The 27218-nt window shown below is 62.8% G+C and overlaps 1 protein-coding gene across 2 annotated transcripts; it reads right to left on the bottom strand.

The window, feature by feature from the left end:
• On the bottom strand, positions 1-27218 carry COG2 (component of oligomeric golgi complex 2). Of its 2 annotated transcripts, XM_016163431.2 has the most exons (18): positions 27052-27218; positions 24149-24310; positions 23125-23190; positions 20904-20984; positions 19311-19414; positions 16499-16607; positions 16130-16309; positions 14723-14847; positions 12743-12869; positions 10105-10244; positions 7705-7766; positions 7161-7312; positions 5629-5826; positions 4876-4948; positions 4404-4546; positions 3105-3244; positions 1938-2118; positions 1-573 (listed from the first exon to the last, which is right to left on the bottom strand). In XM_016163431.2, the coding sequence occupies exons 1-18, from the start codon at positions 27121-27123 to the stop codon at positions 472-474; spliced, it is 2217 nt and encodes a 738-aa protein (XP_016018917.2). In that variant the 5' UTR covers positions 27124-27218; the 3' UTR covers positions 1-471. The 2 variants fall into 2 exon arrangements, with proteins under 2 accessions (XP_016018917.2, XP_016018918.2); XM_016163432.2 differs by lacking the exon at positions 16130-16309.

Here is a 27218-nt window from a genome sequence, read left to right as displayed (position 1 = left end):
TCCCGGGGACTCGTCTTTTATTTAGGAAACAAACCCTTGACCGGCTCTCGCCCCCCGCGGCCTGGGTGACGAGTGCGACCAGCAGCGCGGGCCCGACATGACCGGAGAGCGAGAAGCCGCGCCTCACGGCCTCGTCCGCCCGTCCCTCGCGAGCGGCCGCCGGGTGGGGAGGACGCGTCTCGCGTGCCGCGCGCCGTACTTTTGCCTGGATCACGTTTCACGGATCAGCTCTTCCCGGTGAGACTTGCAACAGAAATAAAATAATTTGCTCTGTAAACTATAGTAGAAAGTTTCAAACGTCTTGTAAAAACTATCTTCCATACAACGGAAAAAGGCTCTAGTGTCCCTTTTGGGTAAATGACCCAAATATGCTGGCTGAGCCGCCCGGGCCTCGTTGGAGACTGTGGGACGCACGTCTCTGCTGTGGAGGCTGGGGACATGCAACGTGCCTGTCCCCGCGGAGCCCGATGCCTAAGGCTGCTCTGCCGCGGCCGGGTCCTTGGCCCCGGCGACCAGCTCCGCGAGGGCCGGAAAGCTCTTGACGTCCTGCGTCTGCAGGCCCATCTTCTGTATCTGCAAAGGCCAAGAGAACCGTTAAGTCGCTGCGATTTAAGCTGAACGTGAGAAGGTGACCCTCACGGTCAACGAAACGGCCAACCCCACCCTCCACTCGACAGGACAGGCTCCCCACAGACTGGCAGAACGCTCTCCCCTCTTAGAGCGAACGGCCCGCTCGCTGGCTTCGCTTTTCGGGGTCAGACTCGGCATTCCGGGGAGCCGGCAGGCCAGCTCACCGGGCCATCGCGGCGGGAGCCGGCGGGGCCTGGGCCGCTCTGTGAACTGGGAAAGCAGCCCTCGCTGAAAGAGCGCGTGAGCTCTTTTCTCACAGAGAGCGTCCACAGTTTTGGCCCGAGCTCTTCGTTTCCAGGCCAACGGCCTTTCCTTGGAACCTGACTCATGGAAGACAAGGCGAGCGGCCCCTGCGGACCGTTCCGGGAACTGGGACGCGGCACGCCGTGTTCCCACGCTGCTGTCATGGTGACGGCACGCGCAATGGGGGGGGGCGGGGCCGGTCCGCCCGAGCCCTTCGGTGTGCGGGCGAGCGGCTGTGACCTGGCCTGGACGGGGGCGAGGACTGCCTTCCCCCACCCCCCCGGCCTCCCTTTCTTTCACTTATTTGTTCATATTTTTACACAAACTTTCTTGCTGATTAAGAGACTTTTTAAACTTCTCTCGTGAAATCAAGAACTGTGGCAAGGCAAGTGCGCCAGGGTACGTCCCTCGAAGCAGAAAACTCGGATTTTCGGCAACGATCTTGGGTGTGAGACGGGGTTCTTGGGGCGCTGGGCGAGCCGGCGCTGGGGCGCGTCGGGGCGGCCTCCCTCGGGTCGGCCTCCGTGCATGAGGCGGAACCACCAGGCGAGCCCCGGCTGAGAGGCCCCTGCGCGCTGGGCGCTCGCGGGCGTCAGCTCAGGGGTCTGCACGCGCCCGCACAGGGACGCGCCCACCCGCCACCACGGAGCGCACGTGCGTCACGGAGCGCTGCAGGCGCAGAGGCTGTGCCCGCGGGTCACGTGCCATGCCGCGGCCCAGGGCTGTGCTCTCCTAGGGGCTCGGCGCACGCCGCGAGCATGGCCGGGGACCCTGGTCGGCGCTGACTGTGTGCGGGCGAGTCCCAGGCGGGGACCGAACCGCCGTGCCGGTGAGTGCCGCTGCCGTGGGCCTCACGGACGTCCACACCGGCGGCCTCGCAGTGCCAACGACACCGACGCTGGGTCTCAGGGTCGATGCCGGGCGCCCGCCGCCCCCCGCCCCCGCCTCTCTCCACGTCCTGGGCGCACGTCCTTCGCCCTCCCGTGCTCCGGGTTCCTGTGAGCCCCCCGGGGACCCTCGGAACCCGGCCTCAGAGCCCTGGACGGCCGGCGCGCCCCGGTCACCTGCTCTCCCAGGTACGCCACGTCCAAGGCCAGCTGCAGCCTGATTTTGTCATCGTCGCTCATGCCGCCGCCGGGCCCGGCCGTGTGGGCGGGGGTGGACTTCCGGGCCTGTTTGAGCCGCTTCAGGCTCTCCTCCACCTTCCTGACGGACTGCAGGACGTCGGACACGGTCTCGTAGTACCTGGGGACAGACGGTTCCGCTGAAGCCGCTGTCCGCGTGCCCCCGGGACACTCACGGACTCGTGGACTGATACGACCGTTAAGGTCAAAATTCGCTTCCAACGAAAAATCAGCCTTGGCAAATGTTTACTGTTCCTTAGACTGCAAGGACCGGGGGGCTCTGACTCCAGCGCCATGCTCCCGCAGACCGTGAGGAACGCGAACGTAGACCTCATCATTTTAGTCCTGGACCCTGAGAGAAAAGCGCGGCCCGAGTGTCCTCCGGGCATCGGAGGTGGCCGCGTGGCGCACGCTGCCCGGGGCAAGCGCACCGACGACCGGCCCCGGGAAGAGCTCGCCTTTCAGAGAGTAAAAGCGTCTCGAAACGTCAAATAAAATCAACGGCCTTCAAAATAACCTCAATACACTGTCCAAGTTCAGTTATAAATGAGTCACGTTTAAAAACTGTTTATAAGTTGATTAGTTGGTATTTAAAACACACTTGCCCCCAGAAACAGAATCATGATTCACTTTTATGTTCTAAATGAACCCACAAATGCCCCTTAACTCATAAGTAGTTGATATGAAATACTACAGAATTAACAATTAAACAAAATTCAACAATAAAACTGAATAACACGCCCCCAACATGACTCGGCGCTGGCGTCCGGGGGAGACGGCGGCTGAGGCGACCACGGCGGCTGAGGCCCCGGCGTTTCCCAGGGCTGTGGGTTCGGACCTGGCCCTCTGTCACACGTAGCTGCGCCGCGCCCCAGTCCCGAGACCATGTGACACGACAGGAGCCACTCGGGGCTGACAGAGCCAGAGGTGAAGATCTCAAAGGAAAGGGACTGGCCCGGTGGCCGCGGCCCAGTGACGGTGGGGAGCTGTGCCCCGGGGCGTGCGGTGGGCCTGACCCGGGGGCGCGCAGGCCCCGCCCGGCCGACTGGAGCCTGGCAGAGCCGTGGGCGGGCGGGGGTGGGTCGGGGCTCCCGGCGGGCGGCTCACCTGCGAGTGCTGGCGGAGAGCGCGTCCTGCAGCCACCGCTGCAGCGTGGCCTGCGCGAGCCGCGCCCCCTGCTCGCTCTGGAGCTGGCGCAGCGGCTTCAGGGCGCTGTCCACATACGGGGACGCTGCCGTCGGCACCTCCTGGCAGGTCGTTCGGGGCAGAGAAAAGGGGGTCATTCGAGGGGACACGAGCGAAGCCCCCGCCGAGACACGGCCCACCGCGTTCCTCCGAAAAGGACCACCAGGGGCACCTCCAGAAAGGCACCCGGAGAACGAGAGTGTCGGCGGGGAGGCGGGAGGAGCTGTGGGCCACCCCGACAGCCCCGCGCCCCGGGGACTGCCGCCTGCCCCCCGCCCCCCGCTGCCACACCGTCACCCAGTGGTGCCGGTAAACCCGGGGGGGGTGCCCGAGATCGCGTGACGCTGACCCTGCCGGTCAGCGGACGGCCCGTGAGGAGCGAGGGCCGAAGGGGTGTCTGCGCCTGCCAAGGACACCCCCCCCCGGGCACAGGGACCAATGGAGCGTCCGCGCAGCACGGTGCGCGACCCGCAATGTGGCCCCTGCTGGGCGCAGTGCGCTGCGGACCGGAGCGGGGGACGCGGGAGGAAGCCGGCGACGAGGTCTCCTGCCGGAGTGGGGTCCTACTGCGCGCGCCACACGCTCAGAGGAGAGAGCGGCCAGAGGTGGCTCGGCCTCAGCTCGGCAACGAGGGGCATGCGCGGCGCCCGGAGCCGCGTCGGGGTGGGGGGCGCCCCCGGCAGCCCCACCTGCAGGGCCGCCGGGCCTGCACCAAGACGCACATCTCGGAGGCGGCGGCCGCTCCCGAGGGCACGCGCTCAGCTGCACTCGGCCTGAGCCCAGCTCTGCAGCTGCGACAAGGGGGCCGGGGGGGGACTGAGGGAGCCCCCGCGGAAATGAAGCAAGTGCGAAGCGCGCCGCGGGCTTCCGGGCCACCCGCCCGCGAGGGCACACGGGGGGCGCAGGTGCTGAGCCGCCGGCTCATCTTGGCAGTGGGCGCCGTGCGCGGTGAGGCACAGGTGAACTCTGACCTTTCCAAAGACAAGGCAGAGGACAGGAAAGCACAGCGCCCAGAGCAGTGTATCACTGCTGCCGCCGGCACCACCGCCTCCCCTCGAGGCCGACGGAATCGGAACACCCAAGTCCCGCCCGCGACGCGCCCGGCCGTCCACCACGGCGAGGCTCCGAGGGGACAGACGCCACTCGGCCCCTCCCATGAGCCCGCCCGCCCCGTCCCCTGCTTCCGCGTCCCCTGCCCCGGGGTCCCCCCGGGACGCTGACCTTATTGGTTCTTCGGTAGAGCCGGGGCACGTCCAGCGCACTCCTCAGGGAGCTGAAGCAGGACTCGCTCAGGTCCTGGACGACTCGGCTGCTCAGCGCCGGCCCGCAGGCCGCCAGGGCCTGGCCGGAGTCCTCAAGGGCCGCTGTGACAGAGGGCGCGCTCAGCCAGAGGGCGCGCTCGGCCAGAGGGCGCGCTCGGCCAGAGGGCGCGCTCGGCCGCCACTCGGGGGCGGGCTGTACTCTGAGCGTGGGCAGAGCGCCCAGCGCGAGTGCCACAACTGCCCAACCAACTGGTTAGCATGAAGCGGAGCGTCCCGTCTAGGGACGCGGGAACCCCAGGGCAGGACGCCAGAACCGCCACGGGCTGACAGCCGGGGAGCAGGACGGCACTGCGAATGCGTCTCGGTCGCTAACGTTTACTTGAAACTGCTTCTTAGTCAAAGGTTTGCTAGGTCTAAAGATCTGTTCTTACCTGAGATAGAAGAAAAATTCTTGAAGCCAATCGTTTCGAGTTTTGGCTTGATCATTTCCAAGAGTTCCGGAAGCTGAAACGAAGGCACACTTTACACGCTCAGCGACTCGCCACCAACCGGAGGAAGAGGCGAGCCTTCCGCAGCCACCAGCGACCCCGTGGAGAAGCCTCGGCGAGGGCGGGCAGTGCGGGCGCTCACAGCCCGCGCCTGTGGACGGGCCCGGGACGGGCGGCGGCAGCCTCGGCCGCGTGGCCCCAGTCCCGGAGAGCTCCGACGAGGACGTGCTCGCTCAGACCACGGGGTGTCTACTCAAAGTGCCACAGATGTTTAAACTGCGGAGAGCGCGGTTACACAGCAGAGGGCTGGACGCGGATTCGGCCCAGAGTTCTCTTCACAGCAAAAGCAAAAACGGGGCTCGCACAGAGCACAGAGCACGGGGGGAGTTTTAACAACTGAGAACTTGCAAAGTACAGCTGAAGGGTAAACGCCAGGAAACACGTGGGTAGGGAATCAGAAACGACTAGAATCCGACCCACAAGGTGGTGCCTGCACGGGACGTGACATCGCTGCTGGGAAGCGGGGAGACACGATCCCGCCCAGGCGGGCGAGCTGGGGGGCGCCCGCTGCCGGGGGCGCACGAGGGGCCCTGCCGAGGCCCCGCCCGTCTCAGCCGCAGAGTGGGGCGGGGCGGGCGTCACGCACTCTCCCGCCACGCTGCGCCCCGCGGCCGGCTCTGCCCCCGACGGGCTCACCTGCTCCTGCAGCCGGTCCAGGTCTGCGGCCACACGCACCAGCTGCGCGCTGGAGATGGACGCCGCGGGCGGGGCCTCGGGAGCGCCGCCTCCTGGCTCCTCACGGCCTCCCGGGGGCGCGGAAGGGTCTTTGCTCCCAGTCGCCAAGGCTTTTCTAACGTCCTTGGCGCCGTCGTGAGCGAGGGGCCTGAGTAAGAGCTGGACAGGGTTTCAGCGATTAGAGACGCTTAGTGGCAAGACGCACTCGTGGCGGCGGCTCGGCACGCGGCGCGGGCGCCCGGGTCCCCTGCGGCCACGAGAGGAAGGAGGCCACGCGTGTCTCCGGGGCGTGAAGAGCCAACTGCACAACGGGGCAAGCCGCAGCCCGCGTGCCTCCCCCGCCCCGCGCCCGCCTCTCGTTCCTGGTGACGACGGGTAAAACAATAGGCCCCGAGCCAAAGGCGACCCCATTTCGGGGACCGCGCAGGTTTTTAAAAGTTAATTATAGCAGGTAAACAACTTCCTGTTCAGTTAACGAACTTATCACAATAAGGGAACAAAGTCAAAATCCAAACCCCATCATGGTTCCAATAACACAAACAGAAGTGATCTTCACATGACGCATCGTCACAAGGGAAAAACCAAGGAGCAGGAGAGCGGCGTCAAGCAAAGCGCGAAACACTGAGTGTTCAGGGCCAGGCAATGGCAGACGCGAGGCTGGAGGCCCTGGTGGCCAGGCCGGACGGGGGGCCGCACGCCGCCCAGGCCCCCGAGGTCACGGGGCCTTCGGAGCCGCCTGCGGGACGGGCGGCCTGCTGGGGCCTCCGAGCAGAGGCGGCAGAAGGAACCGAACCCGACTCCCGCGGAGCTCCACCCCCGGGCACCTCGGCCAACCGGCTGTGGGGCAGCAGGCGAGGAGCCCGAGCCTCGTCCCGCGAGCTTCCCCAAGGCCCCAAAACTCCGAGGTGGCGGGGCCGCGGTCTGGCTGTGTGAGCCGGACGCCTGGTGCCCTCTAGCCTAGCGGACGCCACCCTCACGTGGTCTTCCCTAACGACGCACACGCTTCTATCCTCCTACGGGTCACACTGCAGTGACACGTCCGTCTGCTCCGAGACCGTCCTCTGAGACGGGGCTGCTCAGACCGAGACGCTGGTGCAGGGCCCGAGAGGCTGGGTGCCCAGCGGCCGCGAGGACGCCCCTGTGACTACGCGTCTACCTGACGAGCCGCGACGGGCACCTGCAGTCTACCTGAGCGGGGGAAGCAGGTATCCGGAGCGAAGGGAAGGCTGACGTCACCCCTTCACCTCAACGACCGCGTGACTTTTAACCTTCCAAATGCTAACTATTGAAACACATACATTTTTACTTCTAGTCATTTTCATTAAAATCTTCATTTTAACTTGCAGGCGCCTCACCGAGCGTGTCGGCGTGGGGCTTCCCGACGCGACCGAGTGCTGACCGCGAGCCGTGACCGCCCTCGTGAACCCTGCCCCAGCAGAGGGAGCCGCGGAGGGGAGCTGGGCGCAGAGCGGGGCGCGCGCCGCTGGCCTCACCTCGTGCACGAACACGGCGAAGCGCGCCAGGATCTGCAGCGTGAGCCTCCACAGGCGGTGCGCCAGCGCCGGCAGGAACAGCGCGTCCGACCAGCAGCACCGCAGGCCGCTCCAGGCCGCGTGCGAGGCCCGGAGGCAGAAGGGGCTTCCGGCTGCAGAGAGATGCACGCGGCGGGGCCTCAGCAGGCGAGGGCCGCAGGCCAGCACGGCCAGCGTCCGGCTCAGGAGCGAGGGGCCCCGGCCGGCCGTCGGGGGAGGCGGTCAGGAGCAAGGGGCCCCGGCCGGCCGTCGGGGGAGGCGGTCAGGAGCGAGGGGCCCCGGCCGGCTGTCTGCTCCTGCATTCCTAAAACGTCCTTCTATCCCCTCTCTAGAGCAGGAAACTCTATAAAGCAGAAATCCGACTTTCCTGTTGCCCCTTAAAAACAGTTACGCCTTGAGGATCTAAGCGACGGTACGACGTGAAAGGGAGACGGTCCCCTGTGGCGCACGGTCTGGACGAGCTGCCAGCTCAGTCACTCGTTCGGTGACACCTGAAGGAACGTACCTGGAGCGTCTTCCAGACCATCCGTAAGCGCTGCCTCGAGGGACCCGGCTATTTCTCTAAACCTGAGATAGAAACAGAGTGCCGGTCGGCGTCCGAGCCGCCTCGTCAGAGTCCAGGGCCTTCCCAGCGGCCCTCTGGGCAAGCCGGGCCCAGCCGACAATGCCCGCCCTCCTGGTGGCTCCGCCGAGCGCGGGTCGGGCTCTTCTGGACCGAGCCGCCGCTGTCGGGCTGTCTATTTGCAGCTGGTCTGAACCGTAAGGAACGCTGTGTTTTCCACGCCCAACGAACTGGCCCCTCCAGTCCCCGGCAGGACGGCATTTCTGGCGAGCCCCAGGTGACCACACTCGGGTCGTCACTTCGAGGCCGCGAGGCTGGTCACCAGCCGCGGGAAAGGGGGCGGCCCCCGGGCGCGGCGTGGGAAGGCTGTGCTCTCTGCCTGCAGCTTGCGAGAGCCACTGAGAGGGGCCACGGAGAGCAGACTGGCTCGTCCTTGGCGCCCCAGTTCCCGCCGGCTCTGCTCCCACCGCCCCCCGCGCCGCCATGGTCCCGGCCGGGCAGCATCTGCACTGCTGTCCCCAGGTGAGCTGTCTGCCTCCTCTGCTGACCGCTGGCCGGCCTGGCGCCTCGGGTCATCTGTCACACACTCCTGTCTTAACAGCCGAAGGCAGCACGTTTTTATGACTTTGCGACATGAGACTGGACACACACACACACACACAGAGTTGTGCATCACTTAACGATGGGGCACGTTCTGAGAAATGTGTCCTTCTGAGATTCTGTCGTGCGAACGTCACGGGGGGCACTTACACACACCTGGAGGGCACAGCCCGCTGCACGCCTGCGCACGGCTGTGGTTCCCAGGCCACACGCCTACGCAGCACGTGGCTGGGCCGAACACTGCAGGCAGCTGCGTCGCCGTGGTGAGCGTGTGTACGTCACAACGCGTCTGAACGCAGAGAAGGCACAGCGCACACGGCACGGAGCTGCAACGCGGCACGGCCGCGCGGGCTCCTGCGGGCAGTGACGCCCCCAGGGCTGGGGGCTGCTGGGCGAGGCGCTGGGGGCGGGGAGGGCCGGAGACCTCGGGCACCACTGCGTGCCACTGGGACCTTACGAAGAGGGCCAGGCGCCCGCCCCGCCGCCTCTGACCGGGGAGGGGACGCGGAAGCTGTCGGGGCTTCTCCGGGACTGCCACGTGGGCGCAGATCCCGCTCCTCAGAGTGGAAGTCGGCATGCCTCCCAGGAACATGTCGGAGCGTCCCCGCCACACCGGTCTCAGGCTGCGCCAAGGCAGGGTCCTCAACCCCTGGGCCGCGGGGCCACTACCGGTCCGTGGTCTGTTAGGAACCGGGTCGCACAGGAGGAAGGGACCGGCGGGCCAGCGAAGCCTCGTCTGCTCCTACGTCCGCTCCCCACCCTGGCATCGCCGCCTCAGCCCCACCCCGATCGTCAGGCGTTAGATGCTCATAGGAGCGCCGGTCCGTGGGCCCGAAAGCAGGGGGACCGCTGCTCTGGTTAAGGCCATTCTAAGCAGGAACTCGCAGGACCTCATTCGACAGAACCTGCGGGAACGGCTACCACCCTGTTTCCGGTGGCCGCGCTGCTGTGGGTTTGTCGCAAGGTTTCTCAAGTAGTTCGTAGAGCCACTTCCGGACGCGGGCGACAGCATGACATCCGGAAGTGGCCCCGTTTTCCAGAACAGAGGACAAAAGCCAAAAGGACTCTAAATGAAGCCAAAGCAACAACTAGGATGCTCACAAACGGGCAGATGGGATCGGAGTAAAGAACACGCAAAGCGAAGCCTCAGGGGGGATGAACACAGGCCACGGGCCGGGGAGCGGCCTCCCGCCTCCACCCGGGCCTCCCGCCTCCACCCGGGCCTCCCGCCTCCACCCGGGCCTCCCGCCTCCACCCGGGCCTCCCGCCGCCGCCCGGGCCTCCCGCCTCCACCCGGGCCTCCCGCCTCCACCCGGGCCTCCCGCCTCCGCCCGGGCCTCCCGCCTCCGCCCGGGCCTCCCGCCTCCGCCCGGGCCTCCCGCCTCCGCCCGGGCCTCCCGCCTCCACCCGGGCCTCCCGCCTCCACCCGGGCCTCCCGCCTCCGCCCGGGCCTCCCGCCTCCACCCGGGCCTCCCGCCTCCACCCGGGCCTCCCGCCTCCACCCGGGCAGGCTGCTCCCGGAGGCCAGCCCGCTCCACGGCGAGGCCTCGGCTCTAACCGCCGACGAGCAAACCGCACCCTGCCACGCGAGCCACGACTCCGGCAGTCACGACGCTCCTCGCACACTTCCGCTGCACAACCTGCCTCCCGAGAACGGTGATCGCAGAGGCCGCTGGTGGGCACGACGCCCTTCCGCGGCATCCGCCCTGAGAGGCGGCGGCGGGAGGTGCGCGGATCACTGACCTGATCTGAAAGTAAACGGGCAGGTTCCACCTGCTGTGGAAGCTGCGGTAGGCAGGATGCGCCCTCAGCCTCCTCACGCTGGCCTGGGTCCCGCACTGCCGCTCGAACGCGCTCACGAAGTCCATGCTCGCCGTGTACTTCTACGATCAGAACAGACGGGTGGCGTTTTCACCGCGAGCACACCCACCGCAGTGGGCGGCGCGCCCCGAGAGCCGCGATCAAGGCCAGGGCGGTCAGCGCAGGATCGGTCCCCGGAGCTGACGGGGCCTGACGGGGGCTCCCTTCCGCGGTCCCTGCCCGCAGACCGTGCGACGCCCAGTGGCTCCGACACGCTCGCGCGTCACGTGTGGACACGCAGGCTTTCTAAACCCGGTGCCCTGAGCAGCGCCCCGCCCCCCGCCCCGGAACTGCGTGAGATGGGAGAGCACGTGCCACCGTTCTCGTCGCCTCCCCGGGAGAAGCAGAAGCTTTTTTAAAAGGGCAGAAAGAATCAAACCACGTGAGCAAAACGAACTGCATCGTCTCCACAGACGAGACGGCGCGAAACCCGCCGGGGACGTGACACTTCCGCCGCCACGTGCACCTGTGCCTGAAGCCGGACGGCTGCCTCTACCCCACACCCCCCTGCAGGCCCCGGGCGCCGTCGCCCGCTTCCATGCGGGCTCACAGAGGATTTCCCCAAGGGTGAGGCCGGGACACAGAGCGAGCAGACCACGGCTGCGGCTCCAGTCCCAGGCCCCAGGCCCCGGGCTCAGGGGAGAAGCCCGCCGGGCCTCCCAGCGCTCCCCAAGACGACGGGCCCAACGGCCGCCAAGCTGCCCCTGCGCTGTGACAGGAGTCAGTGCCGTCAACACCACAGCGCAGACTCCGCCAGCGCTCTGAGCGGTGCGCACGGAATCCCGTGGCCTGGCGTGCGGGGTCGAGACAAACGAGGGCGCTGCTCACCCCCTCCGGGGCGGGCCCGCGCGTGAGGGTGCTGAGGGACCCACGGCCAGTCCCCTCCCCCCAGAAGCACGTCGCGTCAGCGGGGGCGCTGCTCTTGGACGAAACGGGCTGCTGCAAACGGCCCCCACGGGCGTGGAGCGCCGGCCTGGAACCCTGACGCCGAACCTGCACCGCCGGCCGACCCAGCAGGACCCGGAGGGCCCCCGAGAAGCACAGCGAACGCGGGGGCCTCGCCTCGCAAACGCTCAAGGCCACCACTTCACGCTGCTCACGGTACCGACCGTCAAAAGTCCGACTTCCAGAAATCACAAAAGTCATTGTCAACACACTATGACACGGGACAGTTAGCCAAGAACAAGGATCGGTAATATTTCTGGGATAATAAAGCTCTAAACTTGGTGCCATATCCACTTCAGTCTACCAGGCTCACACCGCACTTACCTGTGTCTCTCTAAACTCTATAAATTAATAATCAAATTCACCCATAAGATTAGGAAAAAAAGCAAATAAAACATCCAGTAATGGAAATCGGGATAATTAAAATCGGAAACAACATGAAGTTGCAAATTGATTAGATGCAACTGAAGAAAAAATTAGTAAATTAGAAGACAGGTCCTGAGAAATTACCCAGAATGCAACACAGAGAGATGAAAACTATGAAACTGCATTTGGGAAGCAACGGGGAGAGCGAGGGCGTCGACTCAGGGGCCCCGGGAAGAAGCAACAGTAACGGAACGGAAGCAGACTGCAGACGCGATGGGCTACGACTTCCAGAACGGATAAAAGGACACCGATCCTGAGTCCGGAAACCCAACAGACCTCGAATTAGATACATAGGACTAAGCTCACACGAGATACATTATAACGAAACAACACACCAACGTCAGAGACTTTTAAAAGCAGCCAGAGGGGAAAGGCATTAACTACAAAGAAACGACAATTAGGTTATCAGCTAATTTCATAACTGAAGTCAAAAATCGATACTCAAGGAACAGGAAAGTCTACTTTGAGCGAGACTGCCTTTCAAACACGAACATGATAAAGCTGTTTTCAGACGAACGCAAACTGAGGGTTTATTATCAGAAACGAAGACCATAATCCGCAGCCCCTCACTGGCAGTCTTCCAGCAGACGAACTTCAGGAAGAAGGGAAGCGATCCCGGAAGGCGGCCCTGCGTCCGGGGCGGAGCAGCGCGCTCGGGCGCAAAGCCACGCGACACCGTAAAGACGAAGCTATTTGGGGGCGGGGGGAATGAGAAGAGAAACAGGAGCCTGGGCGTGCCCGAGCCCCCGCCCGGGGCTGAGCAGTGCCAGGGGACCAGGCTGCGCTCGGCGACCAAGGCTGGTCGTGATGCTCGGGACAAAGGGAAGAACCCCCAAGTAGCACGGGAAAACGGAAGAGAAGAGAACGATGCCCCCAAGTCCAAAAGCACAGCACGTGGGAAAGGAAAGAGGGGGAAGGAAAAGAGGGAAGAGCCGCGGAACCAACGGGAGCACCACGCGGGCCCAGACGCGTCGGCGACAGTCGCCAGGTCAGCACATCGTCTGACTACACGGCAAGGACCCTCACGCTGAACAAAGAACCAAAGGCCAGGCGCGGAGTGGGGCGCCTCGTGGAAGGCGAGGGGTTCCCGGGGCGCAGGGGGAGGTACCTCGTGGAAGGCGGGGGGTTCCCGGGGCGCAGGGGCAGGTACCTCGTGGAAGGCGTCGGGGTTCCCGGGGTTGAAAAGCGAGGGCAAGTGTTCTTCCAATGCTCGGACTATCTCTGGCCAGACAGAATTCACCAAGAAATCGTACCCGGGGACAGGGCTGCCTTTCTCGCTGTGAGACAAGAGCGAAGCCGCAGTCAGAGCCGCCGTCGCCCCCGCTTTCCCCGCGGCCCCCCGCAGATGAGGAGCTGCCCCTGCGGTGCTTCTGCGAAAAGCTCCTCTGCCTGAACTTATTTCAGCTTCTTTTTTTGAACTGTATTTAAGTAGTTTGTGTCTAGCTCCAAAGTTTTTTGAGTCCTTGATCTGTCTCGCCTTGAACCTGACGCACCCTCTGGATCCTGACTCCTACACGTCTGTCACTCAGCAGCGCAGGCTGGTGTCGAGGACGAGGCAGAGCTACCCATCGAACTGCCTGGGCCCCATTTTCTCCCCTAAAACAGGGCGCCACGTTCCACTCTGTCTCAGAAAAGCAGGCCGGCGCCCCCAGGCGGGCGACCTTCGCACCCTTCGCCAGGGCCCCTGCATCAGCACCGCAATCACGCTGCCCGGCCGTGGCCCACGTATCCCTGAGGCAGCCTTCGGCTCACGGGAAGCCCCGATCACAGATCGGGATTCGAAACCCGGTAGCGCCGCGGCTCTCCCGGCACGCACGCTTCGCGCTGCACCTCGCAGCGAGGGGGCTGGACCACGGATCCCGCCCCGCACCCTCGCAGGAGAGACACTGGATGAAAGCGCGCACTCAGGAGCCGGGGCCCTGGGTTCAGATCTTGGGTCGTTTGATCTCTCTGTGTTCGGGTTCCTTCGCCTTCACAAGGGGGTGATGGTAACATCTGCCTCATGGCATCGTCATATGCATCGATATCCGTAGAGCGTTTAGGACGCTGCCCAGCACAAAGTGTTACCTCAGCACCGTAAGTAAGTAAATAAGGCAGCTTCCTTAAGTTTCTCTTGAACGTAAAGACCTGTAAATGCCCATCTAGGCGAACACCAACTCACACGGCTATCCACTTTGATTCGTGTGTATTGAGTAATATGCTCTATTTTAAGATGATTTTCTTAAAAATGGCCAGCAATTCAATACATGGTCTTAATTTACTAAAACTGGGAGTTTTGCAGGGAAATTGCCAAATTATCAATATCGATTGGGACTTAACATTCTGGTAAGTACTAAAAACAAACAGAAAAAAGTTTACATCATTTTCCTGCTTAGTAAAAATTATCAAGAAAGACAGGTTATCAAGGAAGCTAAGCCTCATTGTCTGGAAAGAGCTATCAAACAACCTCATTACCATTAGGTACTGGTAAGAAGTTACTGTGGGGATGGAGGAGGGTGGAGACGCTTCTCCAACAAACCCGATTCCGCATGTCAGACCTCATGACAGACTGTTAGCCATGTGAGAACGGCTCTACTCTCTGGAGAACGAAACTGAAGATTTTAAAACTATATATAGACATGATATAAGCAATACTAAATAACAAATCTACTTGCCCCCAAAGTAAATATCTAATTAAAACCCCAAAGAGAAAATTTAAATCTGCGAGAACAATGGAGATGGCTCATGAGCAAAGCCAAGCCATGCTCTGTGGAACAGGGGCCTGAGGTTGCTGGCAGGATGCGGGGTGGGGGGGTGGACAGCAGGGACAGGACGGGGGGGGGGGGACGAGGCCGGGGGGGGGGGGGAGCGGGAATGGGGAGGGGTCAGGGAGGGGAGGCTCCGGTGCTGGTTAGCCCCTCTGAACGTGGCTGTGCTCTTGGCTCAGGCGGCTGTTCTCAAACACCAGGCTGCTCCCACTGACCGGACTACAGGGTCAAGTGGGTGGACTCATGTGCGATAGCCCCTTACCGTGGCCCGGGGCCGAGCCCAGTGACTCGAGGTGTGCGTGTACCCTGTGCCCAGCAGACACCACGGGCCCCAGGTGCAACCCCGAGACGCAGGTGCGCCCTGAGCACAGCCAGCACCGTACCTGGAGACGGCCCCGCCCGTGACCTCTCGAAGCAGGTGGCAGTGGTGGGGAACAAAGTCCAGGAGTTTGCCGTACATGAGCTGCAGGCCATCGGGGCGAGACTCAACAACCTGCTCCACGATCACCTGTGACAAGGAAGTTCACTTTTTAAAAAAGCATCTGAAAGTAGAAACGACACACTGCAGAGAAAAGAGCCCAGAAACCCTCGGACACAGGCCTCGCGCCGCCCGCCTCCCCCCACGGTCTGCTCGGCGGCAGGTGAGGAGCAGGCGCACGCGGGGCTGACTCCCGGGAGGGGCACGGGCCGGTGACAGAGGCGGGGCACGGGCCGGTGACAGAGGTGGGGCACGGGCCAGTGACAGAGGCGGGGCCCAGCGGCTTCCCCTCCGGGCCTCTCGCCGCCCGCCTCCCCTCCGCCACCGCTCAGACGGGGAGGCATGGGCAGTCGATGGTGGAGGAAGACGTGTCTCGCGTCGTCATTTTTGGGGGGAGGCTGAGTCGGGGCGAGTGGCAACGCGAGCATGCATCAAGTAAAACGAAACTGTGGCCGTGGCTTACGTATCCCTGAAACTCCGAATGTTTAATTTAGCACATTGATTCGGTGAAAGACAAAGGCAAAAATCAGGAACGAACGCTTTCACTTATTGCTGAGAAACGAAGTCGCGAGAAGGCTCTGAGCCCAAGGCCACGCGACGCGGACGGGCCTGCTGAACCCGCCCTTCCAGTGTGTCAGAGCCACCTTCCCCTCACGGTGGCGGACGCGCTGCACGGGACGCGCTGCACCGGCGGGAGGGAGAGGCCGCCACATGCCGGCGGCGCGCGGGGCCTGCTCACCCTCCGCCGGCCGCGGAGGCGCCCGCCCGTTTGAACCAGAGGAACACAGCGGTCTCTACGCCGGGAACTGCCGAGAACCGGCGACTTTGCCGGCGCAGTCCGGGCTTGGGGTGCTGCAGGCTGGCAACGCTCGCCCCACACTGGCCGTGGCCCTGGCGAGGGGCCCGGCCTCTCTGCGCCTCTGCGGGGCCTGCATCTCTGACCACCCCGCCCTGCGCCTGGCGGGACTGGCCGACCCTTGTGCCCTCCGGGGGCCTCGGCCCACTCTGTCCTGGGCAGACGGCCTCCCCCGGGCTCCCACACTAGGCTGTGGCGCTGTCGTCTGCAGACGGTCCCTTCCCACCCACCCGACCTGGAAGCGTCCTGACTGGTACCTTCGTCCCAGGTGAGGCCCCCCGGCGCACGAACAGCCAGGGGTGCCGGGGGAGGGGGGGGCGGGGAGGCGGGGGGAGCACGCCTCTGCCACCTCGGTCAGCATGCGGACAACCAGCCCCTGCGGGAGGGGCGGCCCTTCCCGGCCCCACCCCCATGAGGGGAGACCCCGCCCCCGCCCCGCCCCGCGGGCGCACGCACCTGCTCCAGGTACGGCTTCACCAGCACCTGCCCGACCAGCGCCTCCGCGTCGCGCGTCTTGTCGATGGCGGCGTAGGTGCGCAGGCAGTGCCGCACGACGTCCAGGTCCGACGCCCGCAGGCCCCCGAGCAGCAGGTCCTCCAGCGAGCGCTGCAGCGCGGCCGTGATGCCGGCGATGCGCTGTGGGGGCGGGTGGTCAGGGGGCCCCGCCCCGCACGGCCCCGCACGCGCCCACACGCCCTGCGGGGACCGCGCACGCCCCTCCTCCCCCTCTCCTCGCAAGCGAACCTCAGCCTCAGAAAGGGGGAGAGTCAGTTTGCTCCGAGCCCCGCCAGGCCCCCGCCAGGGGGGCCGCCCCGCCCCGCTCACCGGCCGCACTCGGTCCAGCAGGGGCAGCCCCTTGCTCTGCACCGCGTGGAACTGCAGCTGGTTGAACTCCACCGCGACCCGCTCCAGCACCTGTCCGGTCGCCAGCGCGCTGGCAGAGAGACAAGGACGGGGGCGTCACTCCTCCCGTCTTGGCTCCGGGGACATGGCGCAGGACCAGCAGCGGTGCGGCCTTGGCGCCCACGGCGCTGGCCTCCCCGACGCCGCCCTGCTCCCTGGGAGGTGGCTTCTCCGCACGGGCCACACGCACAGCACGTCCAGCCGCCGGAGGCTCCACAGCCACTGGTGCCGCCCGGGGCCTCGGGGCCCAGACAGCAGGCAGGGGCCGGGCCGCCGGCCGCAGCCGCCCGCTCTCCCGCTCACGGCCGTCTTCACCTCGACCTCCCTTCCCTCTGCTGCCCTGACCTGTCAGTCACACCTCCCCTGAAACACCTGCAGCGCCTCGAACCCCGCACACTGCTGTCTCCTCCATAAAGTGAGCCTGGCCCCGGAGCGGCGAGGGACCACGCACCTCGGAGCAGCCCCCAGCTCACGTGAGCCGGGCCCAGAGAGAGGACGGTCGCCGCGTGTCTTCCGCAGAGTCCCTGAGCACGTTCCAAAGCATCGCTCCCACTCGAGAGGAAGTTAAGGCGAAAGAGAAAAGACAGGCATCGAGCCACCTGCCGGGCTTCTGAGGCCTCCGGTGTCTGATGAGGGGGAGCCGCTGGGGAGGGGACGAGCGCTCCCTGGGGACGCACGCAGCGCCCTGCCCACGCAGCGCCCAGCCGGCTTCCGAGGGACGCGTGTGGCCGGCCAGCAGGTTAACTAACGCCCGGCGCTCGCCTGAACAAGGCCGGGGGATTCAGTACGAAAACGGAACACGTCTCGCCAGTCACTGCGTCCCCCGGGTCTCCCTTCTCTGGGGCGCAAAGCTGCAGATCGGAAGCAACGGCCCGAGCGCCCCCCCCCCCCCCCCCGCGGCATTCTGAGCACGCGCACATGGCATCCGGTGCTGCAGCGGGGCAGGGCACGGGGACGGCAGGAGGGGTGGAAGCCACGGGTGCTTCCGTCGGGGGCAGAGGGCGCGCGGGGCGGGTGTCACGGGGGGCGAACGAGGACACGCTGCCAGGGGCGTCAGCGCCACAGGAGCCGAGGAGCCGCCGCCGGGCCGGTCGGAAAGGACAGCACGGTGACCGCGAGGCGCAGCGGGAGGGGAGCGAGGGAGCCGGAGCGCGGCCGGTGCTGACGACGCGGGGGCGGCGCTGCGGGACGGGTGGCCCCGTGTGGACGCGTCCCCGCTCAGCTGAGCCGGAGGGCGCTGCGGGACGGGTGGCCCCGTGTGGACGTGTCCCCGCTCAGCTGAGCCCGAGGGCGCTGCGGGACGGGTGGCCCCGTGTGGACGCGTCCCCGCTCAGCTGAGCCGGACGGCGCTGCGGGACGGGTGGCCCCGTGTGGACGCGTCCCCGCTCAGCTGAGCCGGAGGGCGCTGCGGGACGGGTGGCCCCGTGTGGACGCGTCCCCGCTCAGCTCAGCCGGACGGCGATGCGGGACGGGTGGCCCCGTGTGGACGCGTCCCCGCTCAGCTCAGCCGGACGGCGATGCGGGACGGGTCGCCCCGTGTGGACGCGTCCCCGCTCAGCTGAGCCGGACGGCAATGCGGGACGGGTGGCCCCGTGTGGACGCGTCCCCGCTCAGCTGAGCCGGAGGGCGATGTGGCATGGTCTGAGGTCCCTTCCGGCCCGAGACCGAGATGGGTCCAGCACGCCTCCACAGCGTGCCTGAGACCGACCTGCAGCCATGCCCGGTGTGGCCTCGCTGGGCTGTGCAGATTACCCAGTGTCCCTCGGGGAACATGCGAGGCCTGTCGACGTGGCTTAAGGACGGGCCACGTCGGACCCAAGTGAGACGCACACGAGGCTGGCTACACGCCAGGTCCCAGCTGCCGGGGCAGCCCCGTGCGTGAGGAGCCAGTGTGGGCCTTACGTCAGCGAGGACACGGCGCTGGCGGCCCGGGCTGCGGCGCACAGCACAGACCTGACCCCGTGGCCCCTGCACCCCGACTCCACCCCACTGCCGTTGCTACGACCTCCTCGGGCTCCCAGTCGCTCGCCCACCGGCTGATTTAGAATTCGGGCTGGAGAGGTGATAAAAGTCACAGGACGAGGAAGGAAACGGTCGTTTTTTTCATATTTCACAAGCTGCTTCTTTCCCGTTCATAATGTCAACCACATGTGTCCTCGACCACTTCCTGAAGGCGCGGTGCCAGTACGAGCATGCGGTCAGCGACACACGGGGCACTTGTCCCAGCGTGAAGACCGCAAGGACCCGCCGGCCTGCGCACCGCGGGCAGACGCGCCGCCTTCCGCCAGAAGCGCTGCCTCGGCCCCCGACGGGCGGCGCGCTGGCCGTGGGGCCCACGGCACGGGCTGGGGGCGGCACACCACCCACCTGACCGCAGGCCACCCACCTGACCGCGGCCCACCCGCCTGACCGCGGGCCACCGGCCTGACCGCGGGCCACCCGCCTGACCGCGGGCCACCCGCCTGTCCGCGGGCCACCCGCCTGACCAGGCGCCACCCGCCTGACCGCGGGCCACCGGCCTGACCGCGGGCCACCCGCCTGACCAGCGCCACCCACCTGACCGCGCGCCACCCGCCTGACCACGTCCCGGGCTCCACTCTTTCTGAGCTACATTCAAAACCACCAAGTCACGGACGTGGACTCTTCTTCCTCAGAAATGAGTTCTAACTAAAAAACGTTATTTAGCCTAGGTGTGGAGTATTGATTTATGTGCTATTTAGTAAAAGTTACTTACCTGGGTACTTCTAGTGCAGACGTTTCTTTAGAACTTTGAGAATTTAAGATCTTCTCGATCTTCTCAACCGATCGAATGACTTGTATAAGCCTCAACACACACATCTGTAAAAATTACAAGCAAGCAAAAAAAGTCATCGTGCTAGTTAATCTATTTAATCTTAATTACCTTACCTCTCCATGCTAAATGCAAGAAAATACAGAGCCAGAGTCAACTCAGAACACCCAGAACATCCCACCTTTTGAATGTCGACAGAACACCGAATCCCCTGAAACGCAAATCTTAATTTTGGCTTCCTAGAACAAACACGTTCCAGTATTCTGCTGCAAGTTTATAGTGTTAAAAAAAACTGAGTTTTGCTTTCTCATATCCCATACTCTCATTCCTTCTTCCTGTTACCATCTTATAATCTATTTACTCACAATTCTTCTTCCTGTTTTAATGTGTCAATTCATTAAAGACATTATTACACTATAAATATCATCAAGGAGGTTGAGGAACATTATAAAACACTCGTCCTTAAAAGAACAAAAAAACACAACGTTCACGAAACAGCTCCCAAAGACCCACTGTGTGCGAGCAGGTCGGGGCCGTTCCAGACAGTGGGAGACGAGCGGATAAAACGACCGACGTCCCCTGCTCCCCGAAGCTCGCAGTGCTTTCCAGACGCACCCCATTCTCGAAACCTTCAGACCGAAGCTGAGAGAAGCGCCAAAGAATTACAGGAAGGTCCCTGAGGCAGGCCTCTCCCTCCTGGCAGTTCACAACACATGCTAATGAACACGTCTGGAAAACACTGGCGAGAGCGCCGGGCAGGGTCCGAAGTGCGGACTCCTGACTCCAGCTCTGCCACCACGATTAGCAGCGAAAGCGGAAAACGAAATGGGAACAGAGCAGGACGGGTGAGGGCGGCGCGTGCGGGGTGCACAGGCCACTCCCCTGCGGCCGCGGCCTGCAGCGGGCCGCCGAGCGGCCGCCTGAGGAAGCCACCTGCTCGCCGCCCTCTGCGACGGGACGGCCGCTTCGCGGGGCCGCCGAACCGTCCCTGCCTGTGACGCTGCACGGTGCCTCGCCAGTGCCGGTTACCACTATTTCTCATTCAGGAAAAAAATGAGGACGTTTAATTTCCTGTCCACCTGGGTATCTCTAAAATCCTGTCTTACTTCAAGTAGATTACGTGACATCATAATGCATAATATACGTGCAAATGAGCTTTTGGGAAAAAGAGTTTCGCAGAACTGGGAAGTATGAGAAGACATGGGAGAGAGGGCTTCCGGCTGACATTCGGCATGCGAAATCCACGGCTTTCTTTAAAAGCAGTGCTACCGTGAAAAAATTAAAGCACAAGAGTAATACACGATTCCCTTTGTCTTTAAAAAAATTACTTTACTTCACCCCGCATCCCTCTGATCAACGACTTGGATCTGACCAGGAGGGAGGAGACGCAGGCCCGGCTCTGGCCCGGCCCTCCCCCGCCCCGCTCAGCTCCCGGTCGCTGGAGATGAGAGCCACGTCCCCTCCCGCAGAGGGGCCAGGAGCACCCACGTGCACAGGCGTGCCCTAACCCCCGGTGCTGGCACGGGCCACGGTTACCTTCTTTTCCCTGATGTCCTCTTGTTTAGATATTCGTTCATCTACTGCCCGAATTCCTTCACTGACGGACGACCTGAGACTCTTGGAAGCAATAAAGAAAACGTGTTACAGGAATAACATTATGACATTTACACATTTAATTCAATCCCATGGAACCAAGTTAAATTTGCATATTTAATTCCAGGATCTACAGGCCAGTATTATGCAGATACTGACAGAAATACAACATATCAGACACGATTCTGTTGATTTCAGGCAAAATGACATAGAAAGCAAGGTCAATGGGACTAGTGGCCAAAAGAATCATTCTACACACACCATGCATGTCACAGGAGCCAGGGCAGAGCCAGGGCGTCTGGGTCACAGGGCACGGGGGTGGGCAGAGGGCGGGGCGCCTGAGTTCAACCCCCAGGCCTGCATCGGCCGTCGAGGGAGAAGGGGAATCACGGGACAAACGGCAGGCCAACAGGGCTGAGCGGACAGAGCGAGGCGGGGAGACACGTCCCGGCGACGGCTTCAGGAATAAAGAGGGGGGCCGATTAGGAGGGCCGCGCTCGGATCGGCCGTGGGCCCGTTCCTGTGCACCCTGGAGAGCGAGGAAGTGTAAGCACCGACATGTCGTGACGGGACGTCGGAACATCGGGGCCCGGGGAGTGAGGGGCACGATGGCAGGGAGAGGCCGCAGCGGGGGGAAACTTGCCCAGTGTAACCAGGAGTTAGGGCCACACTGAAGGCTGGGAAACCACCAGAGGAAACCGAACAAATCAGAGAGGTTCTGCAGAGAGGGGAGGTCCCGCCTTCGACGGACCCTGACTGCCTACTGACCGCAGGCCGCGCGGCAGCCATGAGGACACAGCGATGGACGGGAGACGCGCCGCGTCCCTCAGTGACGGCGGGATCTCGCAGCGGCTTCACGAGCCACACGCACACACAGAGAAGGGCCGCGGCCGGCGCGGGGGCGGGGGCTGGCCACACAGGGAGCGGGCGCGGCGCCGCGGCGGCAAGGCAGACCAGGGCCTGGCCGCGAGGGCCATGACAGCGTCCGGACAGAGTCAGCAGAGCGGGTCGACAGCCACGCGGGGCGGTGGCTCAGAGCGCCGACTGGAAGGCCAACGACGGCCAAGGCTCAGGGAACGCACGGCAGGGAGGGGCGGTGGGGGGCCGGGGGGGCCAGTGCGGGGCCGGGGGGTGCTGGGGGGGCCGGTGCGGGGCCGGTGCGGGGGCCGGTGGAGGGCCGGGATGGGGGTGGGCCGGTGGGGGGCCAGTGGGGGGCTGGGGTTGGGGCCAGGTTGGGGCCAGGGTGGGGGGCCGGTGGGGGGCCGGTGGGGGGCTGGGGTTGGGGCCAGGTTGGGGCCAGGGTGGGGGGCCGGCGGGAGGACGGTGGGGGGCCGCGAGGAACCCTTCTCGTCCACCCCAAGCCAACGTGCTTGCGGAAGCTTTTGCGAAAGCCGCAGAAGACAGAAACATTCAAACGCGTCTGCGAGCTCCAGGCAGAGCTCCCGACTCAGCCTTCCACGACCGCCTTCCTGCCTGGCCCCAGCCGGCACCGCCGGCTCTGTCACTGTGACTTCCGCCACTCCGTCTCCAGCCATGCAGCGGGAGCCACCCACGTGCAGGTACTGTCGTGGGGGCTCGGGGCACACGGCCACTCACGTGGTCTGGAGGTGACACCCAGGGAATGACTGTGTCGGCACCAGGGTCAGAGCCTAGGGGGCCTTGGAGTCGGGGCGCCTGACGCAGACTGGGGTCGGGGGGCAGGGAATGGTTTTCTGCTGGAAGTGACGCCAAAACCCCCCTCTCTGTTCATCCAAAGGCTTCGAGGTCGGGGTCCTGTCCCATTTCCGAGACTTTCTCAGAGAAACGTCAAAACGTAGCACTCCTTGGGCACCCCGTTACATTTACATCACCCTTTACTGCCCTATCTAACCCCTGAGGACGGGACTAGAAGCCTAACCACCTGTCAACATTGTTGGAGAAATACCTGTAAAATGGTGATCGATTTTAAAAACGTGAGCCATTCGTAAGGGGAGGAAGTGGCATTAACGAGTTAAATTTTAAAACGGCTCCTTCCCCTCCCCTGACGTTTTAAAGCGGTCGACTCCGAGGATCTGTCTTGTTCAGGCTGCAGTGCCCCGGGCACGGCCGGCGACAGGGGTCCCAGGGGAGGTGGCCGAGCACCGCGAGCTTCGGGGTGGCCCGTGTGACGCGCGGAGGGACTTACCAGGACCTCTTCCCGCAGCTGTCCCAGGGGCACGGAGAGCTGGCTGAGGGCTTTGTCCACGCCGACCTAAAGGCAGCACCGTGTGGGCACAGACACGTGACAACCAGGACTGACGGCGAGGACGCCGGCGGCCGACGCGGGGCCGGACGCCAGTCACTCGTCCGCACACCCACACGCGCCCGGCCAGGCAGCTGACTGTGTCCCAGACGTGCTATTTCGCCCTAAATATTGCTCATGAAAAAATCTGTTGCTGTCCCTGAAATCGTAAGAAATGGGAGCGTCCTCACGCACGTTGGCCTTGGGATGAAATTCTAAGTGAATTTGAAAAAACTCAGCGGGAGGCGCACGCCAGCCGAAGGAGAGCGGGGCGATGGGCTCGACCTTCCCGGGCGTTACTACGACTCTTGGGAAAACCCAAATTCAACAGAATGTAAATAAAACGTGGGGGTTTCTAGTCCTGCTGAAACATCGCAGTGGCCTCGTCCCCAAAAGCAAAATCGGCTCATTAACCTTAATGCTTCCTGAAATCCCCATGGGGATGAGGACTCTGTGTGCTTTGGATGAGCTGATTTAAAACTGGATATGAACACGAAGACGTGTTCAGCAGCATCTATTTCCAGGTGGCTGTCACCAACCTCTGGCGGCTCGTTACAAACCCTCCTCACAGTTCCATAAAACCCAGCCTCACACAGAGCAGGACCGCCCCAGACATCAGCCAGGACACCGGCCCGGACACCGGCCTGGATGTGCCCGGAGCGCGTCCTCCTGATGGCTGGACCGGCGGGAGGTCACGGAGCCCACCTAGAGACTGCCGGAAGCCACCGCCCCAACTTACGGCCCTTTGCTGTGCGCTATTTCTTAGTGAGTGATTCAAAAATAGAGCTGGGACTGTCCTAAACGAGTGGACACGTGTGCCAAGGCGGTCCACTTCTCCTGGCGGGAAGCGAGGCTGACAACCCCTCCAAGTCTCTGGAGGCTTCCCGAGCGCCCGGCACGCGGGGCAGCGCCTCTGGGGTGTGGTTACCAGGTTGGTGGAGAGGTTCACGAAGTCCGCGTAGTCCTTGTTGATGAGCTCCACCATGGCGGTTTTGAGCAGCCTGTAGTAGAGCTCCAGGTCCTCCCTCAGCTCCTCCAGCTGCACGCGCCTCCTGCAGTCGGACACGAATCGGTCGACGTCGAAGTCGTCCTGGGAATCAACGCGGAAAAGCAGAAGCTGTTGCAGTGAACCACATTGCACACACACAAGCAACACGGAGACGGCAAACGAGGGAAACGCCGCTCCGATCCTCGCGGGCCCGGCCGCCGGGGGCCAAGCGCCTGCGCGGCCCCCAGGGCGTCGACCCTCACGGCGGTCCGCGCTTCGGCTACACGTGTTAAACAGGCTCTTCTCGAAACGGAAGCAGCTTTCCCCTGTAACTCTGAAAGTAACGAACGTCCGACATGAAACTTCCGACTAACAAAGAAGTAACTGTCCAACGGGGAGTGCAGACTCACCCACACTGACGCTCTGCAGGGGAAGTGCCGTGGATGCTTTTCCCAGTTTCCCACCGGATTCACAGCCTTCCAGACTTTTTTTTTTTTTTGGGGGGGGGTATTTATCATGAAAATCACTTCTAAAACATGGAGATGTAACTGGCATCCAACATTGCATTAGTTCGGGTGTGCCACACGATGCAACGCTTCTATGTACTGTGAAATGACCACCACGGTAAGTCTACCTAGCATCCGTCACAACAACGGTTTTTTTGATTAGAGCTTCTAAGATTTACTCTTAGCAGCTCTCGAATACATAGCCATAAGGACTATTGAAAGAACGTCTGAAGTCGCCTCCTGTGGCCGCTCGGCTCCAATGCAACGGACGAGACCACGTAATTTCCCGCTTTAAACCTGAGCGTAAGTTCACAACGAAGGCTGCACGGCACGAAGCCCTCGGTGTCGGAACGCGGCCCAGTGGAACCTACAACGCGGCCCCATCCGCCTTCCCAGCCTCGTGCTGGCCGCTCCTCCACGCCCGACCGCTGCATGCTCCGTGCAGTTTCGGCATGCACACGCTTCCTGTCGCGTGCTCAAGAGCCCGCGCCGAGCCTCAACTATCACTGTACCGTCATGTCTAGACCACGGGCTGGCACACAGGTAATCGACGGACGCCTATTATATGAACGACCGCCCTGCCGGGCCCTCGGCCGGTCTGGCAGACTAATGACACCGTTTCCAATCAACTGACTGGACTTCCAGAGTGTCAACGCTCCTCGCGCAAACCCAATGTTCCTGAACTGTCCCACAGGCAAAAATCTCTCCTATGACGTGTGCTGAATGAGACACAAATGTAGAAATGCAACCCGTTCGCAAGCTCTCCACCCATCCGTTCTGCCACGGAACTATAACTTAGAAAATCCCTCTTTGAAGGAAACACAAATTACAATAAACTTTTATCTCCAGGCCCCGCCCGGAACATCAGTCACATTTTGTGGACCGGCTGTTCTATGTATTTTTCTTCTATATGTGAAGTGGTCACATTTATTGACACTACAAATCATGTGGCATGTTCGGAGATTTAAGAGCCAGGAAAAGATATGAAATCAATGGCATTCCAGCCACTTCCCCAGGCTGTCCCCTCCCTACCTGTAAGTTCTAGTGTAGAATGTATGTTCTGAGATTTCCACTTTGTGAATCTGCTTTGACCAAGGGCGTTCTGTCAGCTTAGAGTGAGCAAGATGGGGGGCTAGTGAGTCAGAGATGACGCTGGTGTTGGGCTTGAAGGAGGCCAGAGGCCAAAAGATGGACAGGTGAGGAGTCTCCTGCACCCTGAGATCCTCGAAGTCAGAAACAGGCCCTGAGCTCTGCGGGCACTGCTGCTTCTCCAAAGCACCTCTCTCTGCCGCATGTCCTTAGACCCTCCCTACCCTGGCTTCCTGCAGTGGAACAAGGGTTTCCGGATGGATAGGTCTGCCCTTCACTCCTGGACATTCCATCAGAGCCGCAGCCCACATTAGTGGCTCAGCAGGAACACCACCCACATCATTCCCAGGTCATACTGGAGCTGCGATCTGAATGCAAATATCAAAAACAAACAGGCTAATCAACCTAGAGAAAAAGTCATGTCTTGAAATCATCAAAAAAGGCAGAATAAGAGATTTAAATTCACTCGCTCAAAATTTTAGGTCTCTACTGAGCCAAAAGTTTTAACTTTTTAACACTAAAATCAACTAAATTGTGTCAAAAATCCCGATCCTTAGAAATTAAACATAAATATACTTTTCTGATGGTTAAAGCACTGGCTCAGAGGAATACACCAAATCAGAGGCAAAGTGCCTCCCAGCTGTGACTCAAATCTTGGACCTTTCCCAGGCTGTACCTGACAAACCTTTATTATCAGAAAAATCTTTTCAGTTATACTTCTTTTTATTCTGGAAGTTTATGTCCTGCAATTATCTGCGCACCGACTTGCAGTTCACCTCAGAAAGTAGGGCAGCTTTAGAAAAGGAGAATGGCCTCGCTGGACTGCAGCTCGATCAGTGGGCGTCGGGCCAAAACTCTGGATGAAGTGGCCTTTTTCTGACCCGATCCCCGGGCAGGTACGTGGGTCTAGGGATTAGCTCAGAACATCCTTACTGGGCTCTAGGCGCAAGGCACTGGGCAGCAAGCGTCCGTCAGGCAGGGGACTGGCAGTCTGAGCCCACCGCCCAGGGACAGGGCCGGGCAATCACCCGGGCTTTGACATTTCGCTCAAAACCACTCGGCCAGAACTTTGGGGCCTTTTGACTCAATGTGCACGATTCCGCGGCAGCGCTCTCTCCGGGCTGCGCCCGCCACGCCCGAGGCCAGAGACGCTGCGAAGCGCAGCGAGGTCCCCGCCGAGGGGACGCGGCAGGAGGCCGAGCGCAGCCGCCCCTGCCCGGCTCCCGGGCGCCGAGCCCCGGCGCGCACCTTCATGAACTCGTCCTTGTCGAAGCAGAGCGTGTCCGGCCCCTTGGGCAGGTCCATCCTGCTCCTCTCCATCCCGGCGCCGGGACACGAGCGGGCGAGGACGCGGGAGGCGGCGCGCACGGACGCACGGACGCACGGACGCGCGGCCGCCGCCGCCGCCACTTCCC

The sequence above is a fragment of the Rousettus aegyptiacus genome, unplaced genomic scaffold (assembly GCF_014176215.1).
Source record: "Rousettus aegyptiacus isolate mRouAeg1 unplaced genomic scaffold, mRouAeg1.p scaffold_m13_p_18, whole genome shotgun sequence".
Lineage (NCBI taxonomy): Eukaryota > Metazoa > Chordata > Mammalia > Chiroptera > Pteropodidae > Rousettus > Rousettus aegyptiacus.
The sequence above is the reverse complement of the archived record's forward strand: the minus strand, read 5'-3'. Positions and strand labels throughout refer to the sequence as shown.